We start from the raw sequence: 20,967 nt of genomic DNA on the forward strand, positions 1-20,967 counted from the left end.
TTAGTGCCATCCATCATTCCTTCAATTCTGACCAGTTTCCCAGTCCCTGCTGATGAAAAACATCCCCACAGAACGATGCTGCCACCACCACTGTGGGGATGATGTTCTCGGGTGATGAGAGGTGTTGGGTTTGCGCCAGACATAGCATTTTCCTTGATGGCCAAAAAGCTCAATTTTAGTCTCATCGGACCAGAGTACCTTCTTCCATATATTTGGGGAGTCTCCCACATGTCTTTTGGCAAACACCAAACGTGTTTGCTTATTTTTTTCTTTAAGCAATGGATTTTTTCTGGACACTCTTCCGTAAAGCCCAGCTCTGTGGAGTGTACGGCTTAAAGTGGTCCTATGGACAGAGCTTTGCAGCTCCTTCAGGGTTATCTTTGGTCACTTTGTTGCCCCAGATTAATGCCCTCCTTGCATGGTCCGTGAGTTTTGGTGGGTGGCCCTCTCTTTGCAGGTTTGCTGTGGTGCCATATTCTTTACATTTTTTAATAATGGATTTAATGGTGCTTTGTGGGATGTTGTTTTATAACCCAACCCTGATCTGTACTTTTCCACAACTTTGTCCCTGACCTGTTTGGAGAGGTCTTCATAGTGCCGCTTGCTTAGTGGTGTTGCAGACTCTGGGGCCTTTCAGAACAGGTGTAAATATACTGAGATCATGTGACAGATCATGTGACACTTAGATTGCACACAGGTGGACTTTATTTAACTAATTATGTGACTTCTGAAGGAAATTTTTGCACCAGATCTTATTTAGGGGCTTCATAGCAAAGGGGGTGAATACATATGCAAGCACCACTTTCCGTTTTTATTTTTTAACAAGTTATTTTTTAAATTTCACTTCACTAATTTGGACTATTTTGTGTATGTCCATTACATTCAATCCAAATAAAAATACATTTAAATGACAGGTTGTAATGCAACAAAATAGGAAAAATGCAAAAAAAATAGGAAGCCGATTCTAGATTTAATTTTGGATTGGAGATGCTGAATGTGAGTCTGGAAGGAGAGCTTAGTCTAGCCAGACACCTAGGTATTTGTAGTTGTCCACATATTCTAAGTCAGAACCGTCCAGAGTAGTGATGCTGGACGGGCGGGCAGGTGCGGGCAGTGATCGGTTGAAGAGCATGCACTTAGTTTTACTTGCATTTAAGAGCAGTTGGAAGCCACGGAAGGAGAGTTGTATGGCATTGAAGCTCGTCGGGAGGTTAGTTAACACAGTGTCCAAAGAGGGGCCAGAAGTATACAGAATGGTGTTGTCTGCGTAGAGGTGGATCAGAGAATCCCCAGCAGTGAGAGCGACATCATTGATGTATACAGAGAAGAGAGTCGGCCCGAGAATTGAACCCTGTGGCACCCCCATAGAGACTACCAGAGGTCCGGACAACAGGCCCTCCGATTTGACACACTGAACCTCTATCAGAGAAATAGTTGGTGAACCAGGCGAGGCAGTCATTTGAGAAACCAAGAATGTTGAGTCTGCCAATAAGAATGTGGTGATTGACAGAGTCAAAAGCCTTGGCCAGGTCGATGAATACGGCTGCACAGTAATGTCTCTTATCGATGGCGGTTATGATATCGTTTAGGACCTTGAGCGTGGCTGAGGTGCACCCATGACCAGCTCTGAAACAAACTGCAATACTTTTTTTAAAGTCTGAGATAAAAGTTTGAGGTCAGGGTTTAAGTGTTTTTTCCCTAATTTATGCTTTGGCCACAAATACAATTATAGGACAAGTCAAAAACATTATCTGGGTATGAGTTAAGAGAATATGAACTTTAAAAAAGTGAGAATTTCACTGGACAGTTACTTTAAGCTACATGAAACCTACCCTTAAGAAAAATATTGTTTACTTAACTGAAGTTACTTTGGAAAAGTAGTTTACTACATCCAAACTACTTAACGATAAATTATCATATTCAAATATGAAATGTCATTGACTATAAATCTCAACAGATACACATTCGGTTAACTCTGAATTCAGATGTTAACAGACTATTAAAAATTAGGCAGGTCTGATGCCCAGAAGGAAATGATTGCCTACTTCACCCATATGCCATTTTAATTTTGCCCCCCAAAAATGTGTGTAGCTAGCTACACCACTACATACAACAAATTAATGAACTACTGAAAACACTACCAAGATTTGAATTTAGTTCAACTACCTTCAAGTTACTGCAAAATGGAGTTAAATTACTAGTTGAAATCTGGTGATGTGTCCTTGAGCAAAGCGCTTTATCCCTAATTTGCTCCTGGGGCACCTTACTACTAAAACAATACACCAGATAGGTGCACTGAAATGTATGTAACAAAACTTTTTTTTTACTCCACAACTGCTGGATGTAATCAAAAGAAATCTTGCAACACAAAAACATACTTCTCTCAATATCGGGATGATTTTCCAGCATAATCAATCCTAAATGAGAACAGCCAGAATCATAAAAACAATCCAGCAAATAATACATTATTTACAACAAATCACAAACAGAGTTTATTAGTTGCCCTATAGTGCGTGGATAATGGTGCAACTGGAACAGCCCGTCTTCTGTTCCACCTTAGATGGGAGCCCTTCCACCAGCTTGACAAAGTAGTGGCAGTGCACTTTATCCATGATCGCAAACATTCCTCTGCCATGGAAACGGATACGTTTCAGGTACTTCCCCTTTTTGGAGAATAATTCCACTGGAGGGGGAGAAAAGGTATAAGTTTTGCGAGAAAGGGATAGTGAGTGAAATTTCAATCCGGAAATTGCATTTAAATGTCAAACATCAGAATAAAAACATTTCAGTTTCCATTTGTTTATCTATAATAACTTCTGCATAAATCATACTCAGCCACTGAAGTGAAGAAAAGTATTTTTCAGGTATCTAAAATTACATCCCTATTGGGATTTATCAAGACATTTCCATTGACTTAAATTTTAAATAGTCAGGATGTGATTAAAATGCACTATACACCCTTTGATGATCATCACCATCACTTTTTTTCTAACCTTCTGCTAAAACAATTTACATCAGAAATTCAATCATGCTATTTAGGGCACACATGGGCAATTTATGTAATACTTCTAGAGATGATCCTAACAAGAGGTTACATGTGTGTGTAAGATTTCAAGAAGATGTACAACAGTTGATACTTACCAACATATAAATTGGACTTGTATTCCACTTTGATTATGGACTGCCATCTCCTAGGCCTGCAAGATAAAAAAAAAATGGATCACATCATGAAAGGAAGACAGTGCTCAAACACTGACTAAGTCATACCAGTGGATGTTGTCAGTATAACTATAGAACTACAGTACATTAGCATATCACAAGCCTAAAGATAAATGTGTATTGTTTTGCAAAAATAGGAAACTAAGTTCCTTGGTGTCCACATGACCAACAAACGATCATGGTCCAAACACACCAAGACAGTCGTGAAGAGGGCATGACAAAGCCTATTCCCCCTCAGGAGACTGAATTGATTTGGCATGGGTCCTCAGATCCTCAAAAGGTTCTACAACTGCACCATCGAGAGCATCCTGACTGGTTGCATCACTGCCTGGTATGGCAACTGCTCGGCCTCTGACTGCAAGGCACTACAGAGGGTAGTGCATAAGGCCCAGTTTCCTGTCATCCAGGACCTATACCAGGCGGTGTCAGAGGAAGGCCCTAAAAATTGTCAAAGACTCCAGCCACCCTAGTCATGGACTGTTCTCTCTGCTACCGGAGCACCAAGTCTAGGTCCAAAGTGCTTCTTAACAGCTTCGACCCCCAAGCCTTAAGACTGCTGAACAGCTAATCAAAGGGCTACCCAGACCCCTCTTTTACGCTACTGCTACTCTGTTTATCTATGCATAGTCACTAACTCTACCTACATGTACATATTACCTCGACTAACCAGTGCCCCCACACATTGACTCTGTACCGGTACCCCCTGTATATAGCCGCGCTATTGTACCGCTGCTGTTTAATTATTTACTTTTATTTTGTATTTAAAATCATAAAATAAAATCTTAACTTCTTAAAGCATTGTTGGTTAAGGGCTAAGTTAGTATTTCACTGTAAGGTCTACACCTGTTGTATTCGGCACACGTGACAAATAAAATGATCAAATTTGATTTAAAGCATGCTGTAGACAGTTGTACAAGGATAAATTAGAGGTGTTAAAACACACCTCATTGTCTTTGCCCCCTTTTTGTCGAACTTAAGCTGTGCAAAGGCCTCGTCAATGGTCATTCCTCTGACCTGTTGAAGGAATTAAAAAGTCAACCAATGATATATTTTAACAAAATAGCATAATTAAAGAACAACCTACAAGTAGGTCAGCAGGGAAGGCCATAGCCATGTATACGTTGACGCTATCACACTTAGACAACACTTTTGCGTAAAAATCCATCACTGAAAAACATTGTGTCACGAAACTAAAATAAAATTCCATTTGAATTTACTGGCATTTTCTGCAAGGGGTTGGACCTTATGCCATTGTGAATTTGAGCCAAAATATCCACAGGAAAGGAATATTCAAGGCCCAGTGCAGCCAAAATTCTGTTTCCTGTGTTTTGTATTGTATCACAACAGCTGACGAAACTAACACTGTAAAAGTGTGACGTGTTATTTCCTGATAGTTGCTGGTTAAAAATACAACCGACAAAGACCTAATCAGCAGGTTTTGTATCGGTGGAGTTTTGGCTTGCCTGGTGACAGACATGTTAAAGGGGCAGTGCAGTCAAAAATGTGATTTTACTGTTTTACATAAGTCAAAAGCTGACACCTACTCATTCAAGAGTTTTCCCTTTATTTTTACTATTTTCTAGTGAAGATGTATAACTATGAAATAATACACATGGAATCATGTAGTAACCAAAAAAAGTGTTAACCAAATCAAAACAGATTTTATATTTTATATTCTTCAAAACAGTCACCCTTTGCCTTGATGACAGCTTCACACCCTTGGCATTCTCAACCAGCATCACCTGGAATGCTTTTCCAACAGTCTTGAAGGAGTTCCCACATATGCTGAGCACTTTTTTGGCTGCTTTTCTTTCACTCTGCAGTCGCAAATGGGTTGAGGTCGGGTGATTGTGGCGGCCAGGTCATCTGATGCAGGACTTCTTGGTCAAATAGTCCTTACACAGCCTGGAGGTGTGTTGGGTCATTGTCTTGTTGAAAAAGAAATGATAGTGGGACTAAGTGCAAACCAGATAGGATGGCATATTGCTGCAGAATGCTGTGTTAGCCATGCTGGTTAAGTCTTATTTAGAATTCAAGACAATCACAGGATAGTGTCACCAGAAAAGCACCCCCACATCATCACATCTCCCCCATGCGTCACGGTGGGAACCACACATGCAGAAATCATCCATTCACCTACTCCGTGTCTCACAATGACTCATCAGACCAAAGGACAGATTTCCACCAGTCTAATGTCCATTACTCGTGTTTCTTGGCCCAAGCAAGTCTCTTATTGGTGTCCATTAGTAGTGGTTTCTTTGCAGAAATTCGACCATAAAGGCCTGATTCACGCAGTCTCCTCTGAACAGTTGATGTTGAGATGTGTCTGAAGCATTTATTTGGGCTGCAATCTGAGGTGCATTTAACTCTAATGAACTTATCCTCTGCAGCAGAAGTAACACTGGGTCTTCCTTTCCTGTGGCGGTCCTCATGAAAGCCAGTTTCATCATAGCGCTTGATGGTTTTTGCAACTGCACTTGAAGAAACGTTCAAAGTTATTGACATTGACCTCATTGACTGACCTTCATGTCTTAAAGTAATGGATTGTCATTTCTCTTTCTCATTTCTCTTTGCTTATTTGAGCCGTTCTTGCCATAATATATACTTGGTATTTTACCATCTTCTGTATACCACCCCTACCTTGTCACAACACAACTGATTGGCTCTAGCACATTAAGGAAAGGAATTCCACAAATTAACAAGGCACACCTGTTAACTGAAATGCATTCCAGGTGATTACATCATGAAGCTGGTTGAGAGAATGCCAAGAGTGTGCCAAGCTGTCATCAAGGCAAAGGCTGGCTACTTTGAAGAATCTCAACTATGTTTTGATTTGTTTAACACTTTTTTGGTTACTACATGATTCCATGTGTTATTTCATAGTTGATGTCTTCACTATTATTCTACAATGTAGAAAATAGTCAAAAAAGAAAAACCATTGAATGAGTAGGTATATCCAAACTTGACTGGTACTGTAGATACTGAGTATACAGAACAGTAAGAACACCTGCTCTTTCCATGATAGACTGACCAGGTGAATCCATGTGAAAGCTATGATCCCTTATTGATGTCACTTGTTAAATCCACTTCAAATCAGTGTAGATTAAGGGGAGGAGACAGGTTAATAGGAGTATTTTTAAGCCTTGAGACAATTGTGTGTGTGTGGGGGGGGTATTCCTAATGGAAGGTGTTCCTAATGGCAACCAAGTGAAAGTGTGTTGGCTCGGCCTCACACTGCCCAAGAGAAACAAGGGCCTTCTCAAAAAAGCATCAGCTCTCTCTGGCAATAAAAAAGCCCATTGTGTGGGTCTGCCTCTATATGGTGCCTCTCCTCTGCTCCCCTTAAGCACATGTTATGCAGCATCACTTGGCTTGCTTGGGATGATATAGATCCCAAATTAATACAACCACTAGCATCCCAAAAACTTTAAGCAATGAGCCTTATGCAAAAGATGAGAACGTTATTATAAAGGAGCATTTCTATGCTGAAAATGATCTCCCCCAACTTAACCTAGGCGCTGCGTATGTATGCCATTTAGGCTCTACACCCGTTGTAAAGCGGATTAATTTGCTTCATTTTAAAGAAGTTATTTGGCCACATTAGTTGTGATACAAACCTCAAAAAATATAGGCTATGGGCTAGGCTACATGTGGTGTTAAACTATGATTCGAAAAGGTTCCAAAAAGCATTGTTTCATGACTTACGCTGGGCATCACTCACAAGTGATAATATATACAAGTGATAGGCTAATATTGTCAACCATCAGACTATTCTTGATTTAATCTTGTCTCGATTTGATTTAGAAGGGATCATTATCATGCAACTGTCGTGAAACAGGGGCAGGGGGGGAAACATACATGTCATCTCCACACTTAAATAACAAATAGAGGACACTTTTCCTGTGGTTCATTTTCATGCCAGCCAGGTAGGCTATACTCCTGTTGTAAAGATGAGTAATGTGCTTAATGTTAGTAGAGAAATAAATATAGTAGGCCTAGCCTAATGAAAGCTGATGGAACCTCTTTATTAGAGGCCATCACTCTGTTTCTCACGCAATTGCATAGCCCATAGAAATGTTGCACAACATGAGCTCATGGGCTCTCATTTAGTGTTTGATTCGATTTTTTACTACATTTGCATTGATGTCAGAGTGATTAGAGGGACAATAGAGTGCTGAGTACCAGGCAGTTAGCAAGTTTGCTAGGCTACTAATGACCATCAGTAGCATCAGAGCTTGGAAAAGCCTAATTACCGTGACTAAATGGTCACACAGAATTTGACAGCCTTCAAGACCGCCGCTGTCACCAAAAACACCCCTACTCACAAGCGAGAGAAACATATCTTATGGACAATGTTAGGAATTTGACTTAAACATCAAATTCTCAGTGGAACCACAGTAAGGATTTCATCAAATCAAATGTATTTTATGAAGCCCTTTTAAAATCAGCAGTTGTAAAACAGCATCACAGTGCTTTACAGATACCCCGTCTATACCCCCAAAGAGCAAGCAATACAGAAGCAGAATACATGTGGTACAGGGTGTGCATGCTGATGGATAATCAAATCAAATCAAAATCAAATCAAATTTATTTATATAGCCCTTCGTACATCAGCTGAAATCTCAAAGTGCTGTACAGAAACCCAGCCTAAAACCCCAAACAGCAAGCAATGCATGTGAAAGAAGCACGGTGGCTGGGAAAAACTCCCTAGGAAAAACTCCTGAGAAAGGCCAAAAACCTAGGAAGAAACCTAGAGAGGAACCAGGCTATGAGGGGTGGCCAGTCCTCTTCTGGCTGTGCCGGGTGGATATTATAACAGAACATGGTCAAGATGTTAAAATGTTCGTAAATGACCAGCATGGTCAAATAATAATAATCATAGTAATTGTCGAGGGTGCAACAAGCACGTCTGGTGAACAGGTCAGGGTTCCGTAGCCGCAGGCAGAACAGTTGAAACTGGAGCAGCAGCATGGCCAGGTGGACTGGGGACAGCAAGGAGTCATCATGCCAGGTAGTCCTAGGGCTCAGGTCCTCCGAGAGAAAGAAAGAAAGAAAGAGAATTAGAGAGAGCATATTTACATTCACACAGGACACTGGATAAGACAAGAGAATACTCCAGATGTAACAGACTGACCCTAGCCCCCCGACACATAAACTACTGCAGCATAAATACTGGAGGCTGAGACAGGAGGGATCAGAAGACACTGTGGCCCCATCCGATGATACCCCCGGACAGGGCCAAACAGGCAGGATATAACCCCACCCACTTTGCCAAAGCACAGCCCCCACACCACTAGAGGGATATCTACAACCACCAACTTACCGTCCGAAGACAAGGCCGAGTATAGCCCACAAAGATGTCCGCCACGGCACAACCCAAGGGGGGGGCGCCAACCCAGACAGGAAGACCACGTCAGTGGCTCAACCTACTCAAGTGACGCACCCCTCCCATGGACGGCATGGAAGAACACCAGTAAGTCAGTGACTCAGCCCCTGTAAAAGGGTTAGAGGCAGAGAATCCCAGTGGGAAGAGGGGAACCGACAAGGCAGAGACAGCAAGGGCGGTTCGTTGCTCCAGCCTTTCCGTTCACCTTCACACTCCTGGGCCAGACTATACTTAATCATAGGACCTACTGAAGAGATAAGTCTTCAGTAAAGACTTAAAGGTTGAGACTGAGTCTGCGTCTCTCACATGGGTAGGCAGACCATTCCATAAAAATGGAGCTCTATAGGAGAAAGCCCTACCTCCAGCCGTTTGCTTAGAAATTCTAGGGACAATTAGGAGGCCTGCGTCTTGTGACCGTAGCGTACGTGTAGGTATGTACGGCAGGACCAAATCGGAAAGATAGGTAGGAGCAAGCCCATGTAATGCTTTGTAGGTTAGCAGTAAAACCTTGAAATCAGCCCTTGCCTTAACAGGAAGCCAGTGTAGGGAGGCTAGCACTGGAGTAATATGATCAAATGTTTTGGTTCTAGTCAGGATTCTAGCAGCCGTATTTAGCACTAACTGAAGTTTGTTTAGTGCTTTATCCGGGTAGCCGGAAAGTAGAGCATTGCAGTAGTCGAGCCTAGAAGTAACAAAAGCATGGATTAATTTTTCTGCGTCATTTTTGGACAGAAAGTTTCTGATTTTTGCAATGTTACGTAGATGGAAAAAAGCTGTCCTTGAAGCAGTCTTGATATGTTCTTCAAAAGAGAGATCAGGGTCCAGAGTAACGCCGAGGTCCTTCACAGTTTTATTTGAGACGACTGTACAACCATCCAGATTAATTGTCAGATTCAACAGAAGATCTCTTTGTTTCTTGGGACCTAGGACAAGCATCTCTGTTTTGTCCGAGTTTAAAAGTAGAAAATTTGCAGCCATCCACTTCCTTATGTCTGAAACACAGGCTTCTAGCGAGGGCAATTTTGGGGCTTCACCATGTTTCATTGAAATGTACAGCTGTGTGTCGTCCGCATAGCAGTGAAATTTAACATTATGTTTTCGAATGACATCCCCAAGAGGTAAAATATATAGTGAAAACAATAGTGGTCCTAGAACGGAACCTTGAGGAACACCGAAATTTACAATTGATTTGTCAGAGGACGAACCATTCACAGAGACAAACTGATATCTTTCCGACAGATAAGATCTAAACCAGGCCAGAACTTGTCCATGTAGACCAATTTGGGTTTCCAATCTCTCCAAAAGAATGTGGTGATCGATGGTATCAAAAGCGGCACTAAGATCTAGGAGCACGAGGACAGATGCAGAGCCTCGGTCTGACGTCATTAAAAGGTCATTTACCACCTTCACAAGTGCAGTCTCAGTGCTATGATGGGGTCTAAAACCAGACTGAAGCGTTTCGTATACATTGTTTGTCTTCAGGAAGGCAGTGAGTTGCTGCGCAACAACTTTTTCTAAAATTTTTGAGAGAACAGAACAGGAAACGTTCATTGATGACCATGAGGGTCAGGTAAAGACCATAATGGCTATACAGGGTGCAAAAACGTCAAGACTATGGTCAGATGGCTTTCATGTTTTAGGAAGTCAAAGTTTATGGGTGGGGTGGGTTGTGGGGGCTAGTACCTTTCCATTCATTTTCCCACCCATGGGCCAGACTAGACTCAAATCATTGAAGACTTCTGTCAGTCCTCAGTCTATACTTGAAGGTTGAGAGTCTGATTCTATCACATTGGCAAACCATTCCATAAAGAGGAGAAAGCCTCGCCTCCAGCTACTGAAGCCATGCTTCAAATTCATCTGACCGAATGGGCAGTAAAGGATCATTACATATAAACAAAAATGATGAGCAAAACACATGGAATCTAACCTGGAATGCTGTCTAGCCACACCAACTTCTCCTTTGCCTTAGTTTCCTCCATGGCCTTCTGCCGACAGTTGTATTTCCGGTGCTGTAACAAGAAGTTCAACAGGAACTTCAGTGGACGCTCGTGCCTGCACGCCATCCCAAACGCACCAGTTATAGCCAGTTTCTGGGTTTTGGGTCACAGCGCATCCCCAGCTTGACATTCTGGATACCCCTGTAAAATATAGTGAATAAACATCACACAGAAGAGGGCTAGTGAAACTAACCGATTGTGAGACACAGCCCCTTCTTCAAAATGTCTGATGCTCCTACTACAAAGCAGTCAATATTTTCATGGGGATCCCAAATAGCACATCAGCTGCAATAATTTGATTACCTTTTTTCTAAAACAATGAAGCAAACTAATTCTACGAAATTATTAGGGATGACTCATTTGTGAGCTTCCGGTAGAGCTCAACTGTGGAGATTAACTAGTCCTCATAATAAAAAAAACACTTGGATGTATGGTTTGAGTTCCAATTTAAAATACAACTTCCAGCATGTATTGGATTTATAGAAAGCCAAGGTAATCCCTCTCAAAGACACACCACACTCCAGCTGCAGGGCTGCAAACTGGCGCAGGAGGTCCTCTGAAATTGCTGTTCGCGGCTGATTGGGGGGGTAGCAGGCCAGAGTCTGTGGCGGATCAGGTTAACAGGTTCCAGCTCACAGCTGCACCCAGACATCATGAGCTCTTCCTGAAATCAGGACATTCCATTTCTTAGATTGCATTGCTAAACATCCGATGTATGTCTTAAGAACTTTCAAAATGACTCCATATTTTCATCATAATGTTAGCTGTTGATGTTATTCTTAAATAACAGACCCCAAAGCAAATCAGAGGGAGAAAAATTATATTTATTAATTTGTTACGTACACCTCTTGGAGGGGGAACGCAACACCCTGCTACACTCAACTCCCCGTGGAGTGAAAGAGGTATGTGATTGTAGGTGCGGGTAAGGATGACAGAGGCAGAGAATATTACCGTTTACAGGGAATTTATTTCCTTAACAGGGTAATGTGGGGAAAAGGGGCTGGATGGAACCAACGCAAAGAAAGTTAGAGTCCCTCTCCTACCTTACCTTGCTACCCACTACTTATCTAACCTTTTAGCACCTCCTGGTGCGCTAACCAAAATACAGGGTGTGGTCCGCCCAGGTCTTACATAGTGTGCATAGACAGTAAATACTACAGGTTATGTATGCCTGCAGGCCTCTTGCCTAAGCACTCCCAAGGTGCCTTCATCCCCCGGGAACAAAAACATAATTACTAACAAAGTGAACAATTTCAATCATCAAAAACACAGTCCTTTAGGAATACACATACCTCAGAAGTAGCAGCAACAAAATACTTTCAACAAAACTGTTACTGGGCAACAACCAAAATAGGACATTAAAGAAACTCTCTCTTCTCCTGAAAAGGAACACTGGCTTTTATCCAGCTGGAGAAGGAGTTGGTAATTGAAAACAGCTGTTTTCCCCTGACGAGAGGGAGGGTTCAGAGCTCCAATCAGCTGCTTAGAATCCAGGAAGCCATTTCCTGAAATACACACATACAAACACATACAAACCCAAAACAACACAGAAACTGGGGAACGTAACATCATTAAATATATTTATGGCGCTTCTTTAGACTCTGTTAACAAACCTCCAAATGAGCTTCAACGCCATACAACACTCCTTCCGTGGCCTCCAACTGCTCTTAAATGCTAGTATAACGAAATGCATGCTCTTCAACCAATCGCTGCCCGCACCTGCCCGCCCGACTAGCATCACTACTCTGGACGGTTCTGACTTAGAATATGTGGACAACTACAAATACATAGGTGTCTGGCTAGACTGTAAGCTCTCCTTCTAGACTCACATTAAGCATCTCCAATCCAAAGTGAAATCTAGAATCGGCTTCCTATTTCGCAACAAAGCATCCTTCACTCATGCTGCCAAACATACCCTCGTAAAACGGACCATCTTACCGATCCTCGACTTCGGCGATGTCATTTACAAAATAGCCTCCAACACTCTACTCAGCAAATGGGATGCAGTCTATTACAGTGCCATCCGTTTTTTCACCAAAGCCCCATATATTACCCACCACTGCAACCTGTATGCTCTCGTTGGCTGGTCCTCGCTACATATTTGTCGACAAACCCACAGGCTCCAGGTGATCTACAAGTCTTTGCTAGGTAAAGCTCCGCCTTATCTCAGTTCACTGGTCACCATAGCAACACCCATCTTTCCCTCGATCCTGACCAGTCTCCCAGTCCCTGGCACTGAAAAACATCCCCACAGTGTGATGCTGCCACCACCATGCTTCACCGTAGGGATGGTGCCAGGTTTCCTCCAGACGTGACGCTTGGCATTCAGGCCAAAGAGTTCTATGTTGGTTTCATCAGACCAGAGAATCTTGTTTCTCATGGTCTGAGTCCTTTCGGTGCCTTTTGGCAAACTCCAAGCTGGCTGTCATGTGCCTTTTACCGAGGAGTGGCTTCCGTCTGGCCAGCTCTAGGAAGAGTCTTGTTGGTTACAAACTTCTTCTATTTAAGAATAATGGAGGCCACTGTGTTCTTGGGGACCTTCAATACTGCAGAGTTTTTTGGTATCCTTCCCCAGATCTGTGCCTCAACACAATCCTGTCTCGGAGCTCTACGGACAATTCCTTCGACCTCATGACTTGGTTTTTGCTCGGACAATGCACTGTCAACTGTGTGCCTTTCCAAATCATGTCCAATCAATGAAATGTACCACATGTGGACTCCAATCAAGTTGTAGAAAGATCTCAAGGATGATCAATGATAATAACACCCACCCGTACACCCACCTGCGCTCCAGCAGGTATATCTCACTGGTCATCCCCAAAGCCAACACCTCTTTGGCCGCCTTTCCTTCCAGTTCTCTGCTGCCAAAGACTGGAACGAATTGCAAAAATCACTGAAGTTGGAGACTTATATCTCCCTCACTAACTTTAAGCGTCAGCTGTCTGAGCAGCTTACCGATCGCTGCAGCTGTACACAGCCCATCTGCAAATAGCCCATCCATCCAACCAACTACCTACCTCATCCCCATATTTGTTTTTGTTTTTCTGCTCTTTTGCACACCAGTATTTATATCTGCACATATATCACTTGCTAAATTGCTAAATTGTAATTACTTCGCCACTATTGGCCTATTTATTGCCTTACCTCCTTACTTAATTTGCACACACTGTATACATATTTTTCTATTGTGTTATTGACTGTGCGTTTGTTTATCCCAGTTTTTGTCGCACTGCTTTGCTTTATCTTGGCTAGGTCGCAGTTGTAAATGAAAACTTGTTCTCAACTGGCCTACCTGGTTAAATAAAGGTGAAATAAATGTTTTTAAATAAAGAACAAATCATAGTTGTTATGCTGGGAAGTAGATGGTCATTCTTCCCTGTCCTCATAGTTTTCTCCCCTGAACAAAGTGACTGGATGTAGTTTATAATCCAACCCTAGCCTGTGGTTGACCAATTAGAATTCCTTGCAGTAAAATTGGGCCAATGGCCAAATAACAAGTATCCCATTTAATTTTAGGCTCAATGTATAGACAATTTGGACCAATGAGAACTTGCCACATGTAGCTATGAGTCCTGGACTGAAATTCCTCCCGTGTCCCTGACCCATTAATCTTCAGTTCACCATTACAGAAAAACAACTATTTCCATTGATAATTAATTCCCTCTTGACCTATGTGTTGTGTATTTATCTTTGAATATTCTTACAATAGCAAAAGAGTGAACAGGGTTATGGTAAACTAGATCAAATGAAATCTAAATCAAAGTTGTCATTTGAGCAGGAATACAGCATAGTGTGCACAATACAATGAAATAAGTAGATGCCTACAGTATATTAAGTACAGTACAGTTGGTGCCATAGCAGCAAAGAGTCAGTCCAGTTTTCATCAACAGTCTTATGGCTTGGGAGAACCATATCTGAGCATTGTTCTGCTACACGTTATGCTCTGATACAGTTTGCTAGACAGTAAAGAAGCCAGATGTCTTAGTTTCCAATTTTGATATAAGGCCTACCTCTAATGTCAACAACATTCAGAAGACGGTTGTACTGGCTGTGACAGTCATGTCCATCTTGTCTCCTCCACTCCCATCGTAGACCCACCGGGACACATGGGATGAACTGTCCTGACTAAGACACAGACAGACACAAAACTGTTGTAGAACAGACTAAAGTTGCTGCAGATTAGAAACTACACAATCAGGGGAATATTTCATTACACAAGTTGTAAGAAAATCTGAAATCAACTCGGTGCTTGGCACGACAGATTTTGTCACATTTACCTTACCGCTGCAGGGAACTGTAACTTTTTTAGAAACTGTATTTGTACTGTAGTATATATTTTTTCTCAACCTTCCTAATATTAAGCAAATATTAAGCACATTGCTTATATTTACAACAGAAGTATAGCCTACCTGGCTGGCATGAAAATGAACCACAGGAAAAGCATCCTCCATTCGCTATTTAAGTGCAGATATTTTTTTCCCAGCCCGTTTCGAGACAGGTGCATGATAATGGTTCATTTTAAATCAAAACGAATTTCACACATATATTATTTAGTATATGTAAAGCCCAAATTAAATCAAGAATAGTCTGATTAGCCTATAAGTGGGTGCATTACGGCCACACAATGGGGATGCCGCCTTGAAATTCTAGGCATTATTAAGTCAAATTATGAATGAGTGACTGATGTAGTGTGTACAGCCTGCGCAAAAACCAAAGCAGAGCTCATAACTTTCAAGCAACTTTTTTCAAATCATCATTAGAGTCGCATCATTCAGCCTTACAATGTATTAAAAATCAAAACATATAGCCCAACGTTTGTAGAACAACTAAAGTTTCATTAATAACTCTAAATTAAGCATATAGGAGTACCTATTTCTTTGTTAACCACTTAACACAGAATAGCTGCATGTGCACACTCCCTCAAATAATTTGGAGAAAATATATTTTCTATTTTATTCAGCTTTGTTAATTTGTATTCTTCATACTATAAAATAATATAAAATAATGTCCCGGATTTCAAAACAAATCTTGTCTGCTAAATGAACTAGTGTAGCCCACAGCCATTTTGGCATAGCCAGATCAGGACACAACCTAAGAACGGAACAGTATGCTATTCTGTTCTTCTGAAATAGGCTACATTTTCTTAATATCATGCTTCTTTAGACCTGTCTAAAATACATTATGGATTTATTGTGATGGTGTAGGTGTAACAGTGTAGGTTCCGTCCCTCTCTTCGCCCCAACCTGGGCTCGAACCAGGGACCCTTGTACACATCAACAACTGACACCCACGAAGCATCATTACCCATCGCGCCACAAAAGCAGCGGCCCTTGCAACGCAAGGGGAACAACCACTTCAGGTCTCAGAGCGAGTGACGTCACTAATTGAAACGCTATTAGCGCGCACCACCGCTAACTAACTAGCCATTTCACATCGGTTACATAGGCTATATACTACATGTATTTGTTACTTTTTAAAATGTAGATGTTCCAAAGGTCAGCATCAGTGGCTTGTGTGGAAGCCAGAAGATGTTAATGTGTTTATGTTAATTAACGGTCAATTACCGTGAGACCGACAGTTATTTGATTGACAATCACCGGCTGACTAAATTTCGTGACCGCCACAGCCCTATACATGATCAACATTTTGGACTGGGAAGCAATTTTTTTAAGCCAGAAGTTGATAGTTTGTTTGTTGACATAACTTAAAATACATTACCTTCCATAAATCCAACTGGTGGAGAATGTTGGGAGTGCTGTTTTCTCACAGCACAGGTGGCACAGAAATACTTATCTGAGCCACAATACCCACAGCACCATAAATCAGCCTCCTCCAAAACTTCACACATACTGCAGATCGTGTTGGGTGGAAGACATTCCAGTTCCACTGCAGGCATGTGGAGTAGCTCCCTCAACATCTTCCAGGCCTCAACATATGCCACCTTCCTTTATTTATGCTGGTGGATGTGGAGGAGGTGCATCACTGCAGCTGGGCACAACTTCTGCTACAGAGGGAAGCGTCTGTTCTTCCAGTGCTTACTAGAGAGTAGTGACAATTGTTACTGAGTGGACTATCCTGGTTAAATTAAGTTGACTAGAACTGAACAGAGCAACTTTCTCACCAACCCAAGTTGATGGCAGGGGTGTTGGCGATGACAACTGATACAATGACAACTGATACATAGGACACATAATTATCTATCATAATTCATGACTAGTAGAGTTACTTTGCTTACACTCTATTTTCTTCTAGGGAATGTAAAGACGGTTATGGGTAGGAAGTTGTGCTTTGCATGGCCATAAGTATGAAATTGCTCCAGAGACAGGTGATGAAACATATTTGGGCTTCAACAAGCATGGGACAGGAATATATCGGGAATATTGGCTAATGGATGATTATTGTTGGAATTGTTATAATGTAATATCTAATACTTGCCTAGTCTACTGGTTCTCAACTTTTTGGGTCATTATAGCCCCAATCACATCTTGCTCTGCCAATAATGCCCAGAAAGAACCGTCTCATATGCATTTTAAATGTAGGCATATTATCATATAAAATGAGTCTTTCTAAGTACTCACTTTGGTTATTGGTTCCTGGTTGGGAACCACTGGCCTAATCTATCTACATAAGCCACATTAGGTCATGACTTTGTCTATCTGTTCCTTTCATCCCAATTGTCATCTCATTTGATTGGCGTAAACAAAGGATAGGGGGATTTTCCACCATAAAACTTATACCAGTCATTTCATTTCTTAAAGCGAGTGATCAAGAGCACCTTCATGCTGAGTAACATACTGTAAGGCTTGGGTGTCGTACTGGAGGAATCAAATGCAGGAAGCAGCGATACAGGGTAGTGGCTTTAATAAGCACAACGGCTAAAACACAAGCCTTCCCAAAACAGCGATCAAAGCGCACAACAAAACAAGGTGCCCCAAACACAGGGGACAAAACACTGTTGGCGCAAACACACGCACTACTGTGAAGGGCTCCACACACTGCGGCCCCAGCTTCCGGCAGGGCAAGCAGAGGGGCAGGTTCCGGGTCGCGAGCCAGACCCTGTCCCCCGGTACGAACACGGGGGTCTCACTGCGGTGGCGCTCAGCACTCCTCTTCTGTCGTCCAATGGCTTGCTTCAGAGATTCCTGGACGGCTCTCCAGGTCTCCTTGGAGCGCTGCACTCAGTCCTCCACCGCAGGAGCCTCGGTCTGGCTCTGGTACCATGGTGCCAGGACCGGCTGGTAACCCAACACACACTGAAAAGGTGATAGGTTAGTGGAGGAGTGACGAAGTGAGTTCTGGGCCAACTCTGCCCATGGAATGTACCTCGCCCACTCCCCTGGCCGGTCCTGGCGATACGACCGCAGAAACCTGCCCACCTCCTGGTTCACCCTCTCCGGCTGCCCATTACTCTCGGGGTGATAACCGGAGGTCAAGCTAACCGAGACCCCCAGACGCTCCATAAACGCCTTCCATACCCTGGATGTGAACTGGGGACCTCGATCAGAGACAATGTCCTCCGGCACCCCGTAGTGCCGGAAGATGTGGGTAAATAGGGCCTCCGCAGTCTGCAGGGTCGTAGGGAGACCGGGCAACGGGAGGAGACGGCAGGACTTTGAAAACCGATCCACAACGACCAGAACCGTAGTGTTCCCCTGAGACGGAGGGAGATCGGTCAGGAAGTGTGGAATGGGGAGGGGCTGTAACTTCCCTTTCGGGAGATGCCTAGGAGCTTTACTCTGAGCGCACACCGAACCGGAAGAGACGTAGAACCTCACATCCTTAGCCAAGGTGGGCCACCAGTACTTCCCCCTGAGACCTCGCACTGTCCTCGCTACACCAGGATGACCCGAAGAGGGTAGAGTGTGGGCCCACCGAATCAATTGATCACGGACACCAAGTGGCACGTACATGCCGCCCGCGGGACACTGTGACGGTGCGGGCTCCTCCCTTAACGCCCGCTCGATGTCCGAGTCCATCTCCATACCACCGGTGCCACCAACCTAGAACCCGGAATGATGGGAGTAGGATCTATGGGCCGATCCTCCATGTCATAGAGACGTGACAGCGCGTCGGCCCTAGTGTTAAGGGAGCCTGGTCTATACGAAATGGTGAACCTAAACCGGGTGAAGAACATGGCCCACCTTGCCTGACGCGGATTCAGTCTCCTAGCTGCCCGGATATACTCCAGATTCCGGTGATCGGTCCAGATGAGAAAGGGGTGCTTAGCCCCCTCAAGCCAATGTCTCTACACCCTCAAGGCTTTTACCACCGCTAACAACTCCCTGTCCCCCACATCATAGTTGCGCTCCGCCGAACTGAGCTTCTTCGAAAAGCCGGACTTGAACCCGATCGAACATCTCTGGAAAGACCTGAAACATCTCTAGAGACCTGTGCAGCGAAGCTCTCCATCCAACCTGATAGAGCTTGAGAGGATCTGCAGAGAATAATGGGAGAAACTCCCTAAATACAGGTGTACCAAGCTTGTAGTGTCATACCCAAGAAGACTCGAGGCTGTAATCACTGCCAAAGGTGCTTCAACAAAGTACTGAGTAAAGGGTCTGAATACTTATGTAAATGTGAGTTTTTTTTTTATTTTTATACATTTGCAAAAATGTATAAAAATCTGTTTTTGCTTTGTAATTATGGGGTATTGTGTGTAATCAACTTAATACATTTTAGAATAAGATTATGACTTAACAAAATGTGGAAAAACTCAATGGGTCTGAATACTTTCCAATGCACTGTAGGCAACATCCTAATTCTCCACCCCTTTTCAGAAGTTTGCACTTGCACACACCCTATCATGTATTTAATGATATGAACGGTGTAAGCATTGGCTAGGAGTTTAAATCCACACCAGAAAGTGTATTAATGAACGCGACTATAAATTCAGATCAAATTGCACTAAAAAAATGTTCTCCCCTAGTACACATTAGCGGGCTATCCCGAGGTAAAAACACTTTTTTTTTAAATCCATTACATTAGTTTTGTAAATCAGTTTAAAAAATAACCAGATTACGTACATTTGACGACATAAAAAGTTATTATTGTTTTAGTTACAGTACAATAAAAATGGTTATTACCGCCACCAATTTATACGGGGTGTAATAAAAGCTGTGGTTGATACATTTTGCCTACTCGGAAATGACCATATGAAACGTTGTTTTGAACCTGGTACCCCTCTGTCTGATTCACATCGCGTGATTTATGATGATACTATAGTTCTCGATTATATCGACTGATTGGTTCTGTATGGGGTGACATTTCAATTAAAATATTATTCGTATTACCACCCCATGCCATTACGGAGGTCGCCGTGTTGCATTTTCTTTTACGTCGTCAATACGTTTTGCTTTACGGCAAGGGCACGTCCATTGTTGCCAACAAATTTTCAGGAGAATTTGCTAGAGGCAGGTCGAGTTGTTGCTAAAAGTTGCTAAATTACGCTGTGACGTCATTGCGTGGTGACGTAATTAAGTAATAACGTAAAACTGCGTCATTACATATAATACACAATAACGTTACGCAAATTGACTAATCGGGATATATTGTATAAAAATACTTCTTTGTTTTTAGAATATTGGTTCCGAAATAATATCCTATTGGTGAGCCAACTGGTAAATGCAGAGGGTCTTTTACTCAGTTAAAAGGAATTCTTATCACTATACAAGGTCCCTGTAACGCCTAAAGATTTTGCAATTGTTTTAGATGCCATTCCCTCAGGTGTTGCTTTATTATTCAGGAACGTGTCAAGACCTGACCCTCAGAGCCTACCTCCGTTGACCCTGTTTACTCATCAGTAGGAAAGTTTGTTTCTCTTTTGGTCCATTTAACAACAGAGTGATACGAACCTTGTTTCAGCAGGATGTTGTATGTCATGACTTATTGGAATGGATTTATTGATAATATCTGTTGGAAAAAAGTTTGGATGTTGCCACACACATACCTACTTGTTAACAAAATTAAGGAAGTTTCCTTTAAAATGATTCATAAATATTATTCTGCCAACCACTATATGAAGAAGTTTAAGGAAAACATCAACTCAAATTGCTCCTTTTGTAATGACCACCCAGAAACAGTGTTGCATCTTTTTTGGCATTGTATTCATGTGGGAAAACTGTGGCAAGACATCAGTAGATTTATAATTGAACACATTTATGAAGATCTTACACTATTTTGGAGAGATGTACTGCTTGGATTCTTGACCTACGATAGAAATAAGCTGAAACATTTTTATGTAATTCATTTCATTATTCTTTTGGCCAAATTTCATATTCACAAATGCAAATTTACAAACAAAAAAACACATTTTCTTACCTTACAAAAAGAAATTGAACTATATTTTAAGACAATTAAATACTCTAC

General features: G+C 42.3%; 1 protein-coding gene across 1 annotated transcript; it reads right to left on the minus strand.

Moving 5' to 3' along the window:
- Window positions 1-2,468: 2,468 nt before the first annotated feature.
- On the minus strand, window positions 2,469-19,941 carry LOC115154297 (39S ribosomal protein L22, mitochondrial-like). The gene is made up of 5 exons (XM_029700375.1): window positions 19,893-19,941; window positions 14,613-14,727; window positions 4,163-4,233; window positions 3,142-3,197; window positions 2,469-2,683 (listed from the first exon to the last, which is right to left on the minus strand). The coding sequence occupies exons 2-5, from the start codon at window positions 14,628-14,630 to the stop codon at window positions 2,505-2,507; spliced, it is 324 nt and encodes a 107-aa protein (XP_029556235.1). The 5' UTR covers window positions 14,631-14,727; window positions 19,893-19,941; the 3' UTR covers window positions 2,469-2,504.
- Window positions 19,942-20,967: the final 1,026 nt, after the last annotated feature.

The sequence above is a fragment of the Salmo trutta genome, chromosome 19 (assembly GCF_901001165.1).
Source record: "Salmo trutta chromosome 19, fSalTru1.1, whole genome shotgun sequence".
NCBI classification, from domain to species: domain Eukaryota; kingdom Metazoa; phylum Chordata; class Actinopteri; order Salmoniformes; family Salmonidae; genus Salmo; species Salmo trutta.

Coding starts and splice junctions, on each gene's coding strand:
- LOC115154297 (XM_029700375.1), bottom strand. Junction 3,198..4,162: donor AAGGGGGCAAAGACAATGAG/GTGTGTTTTAAC, acceptor TTTATCTTGCAG/GCCTAGGAGATGGCAGTCCA. Junction 2,684..3,141: donor CAAGTCCAATTTATATGTTG/GTAAGTATCAAC, acceptor CTCCCCCTCCAG/TGGAATTATTCTCCAAAAAG.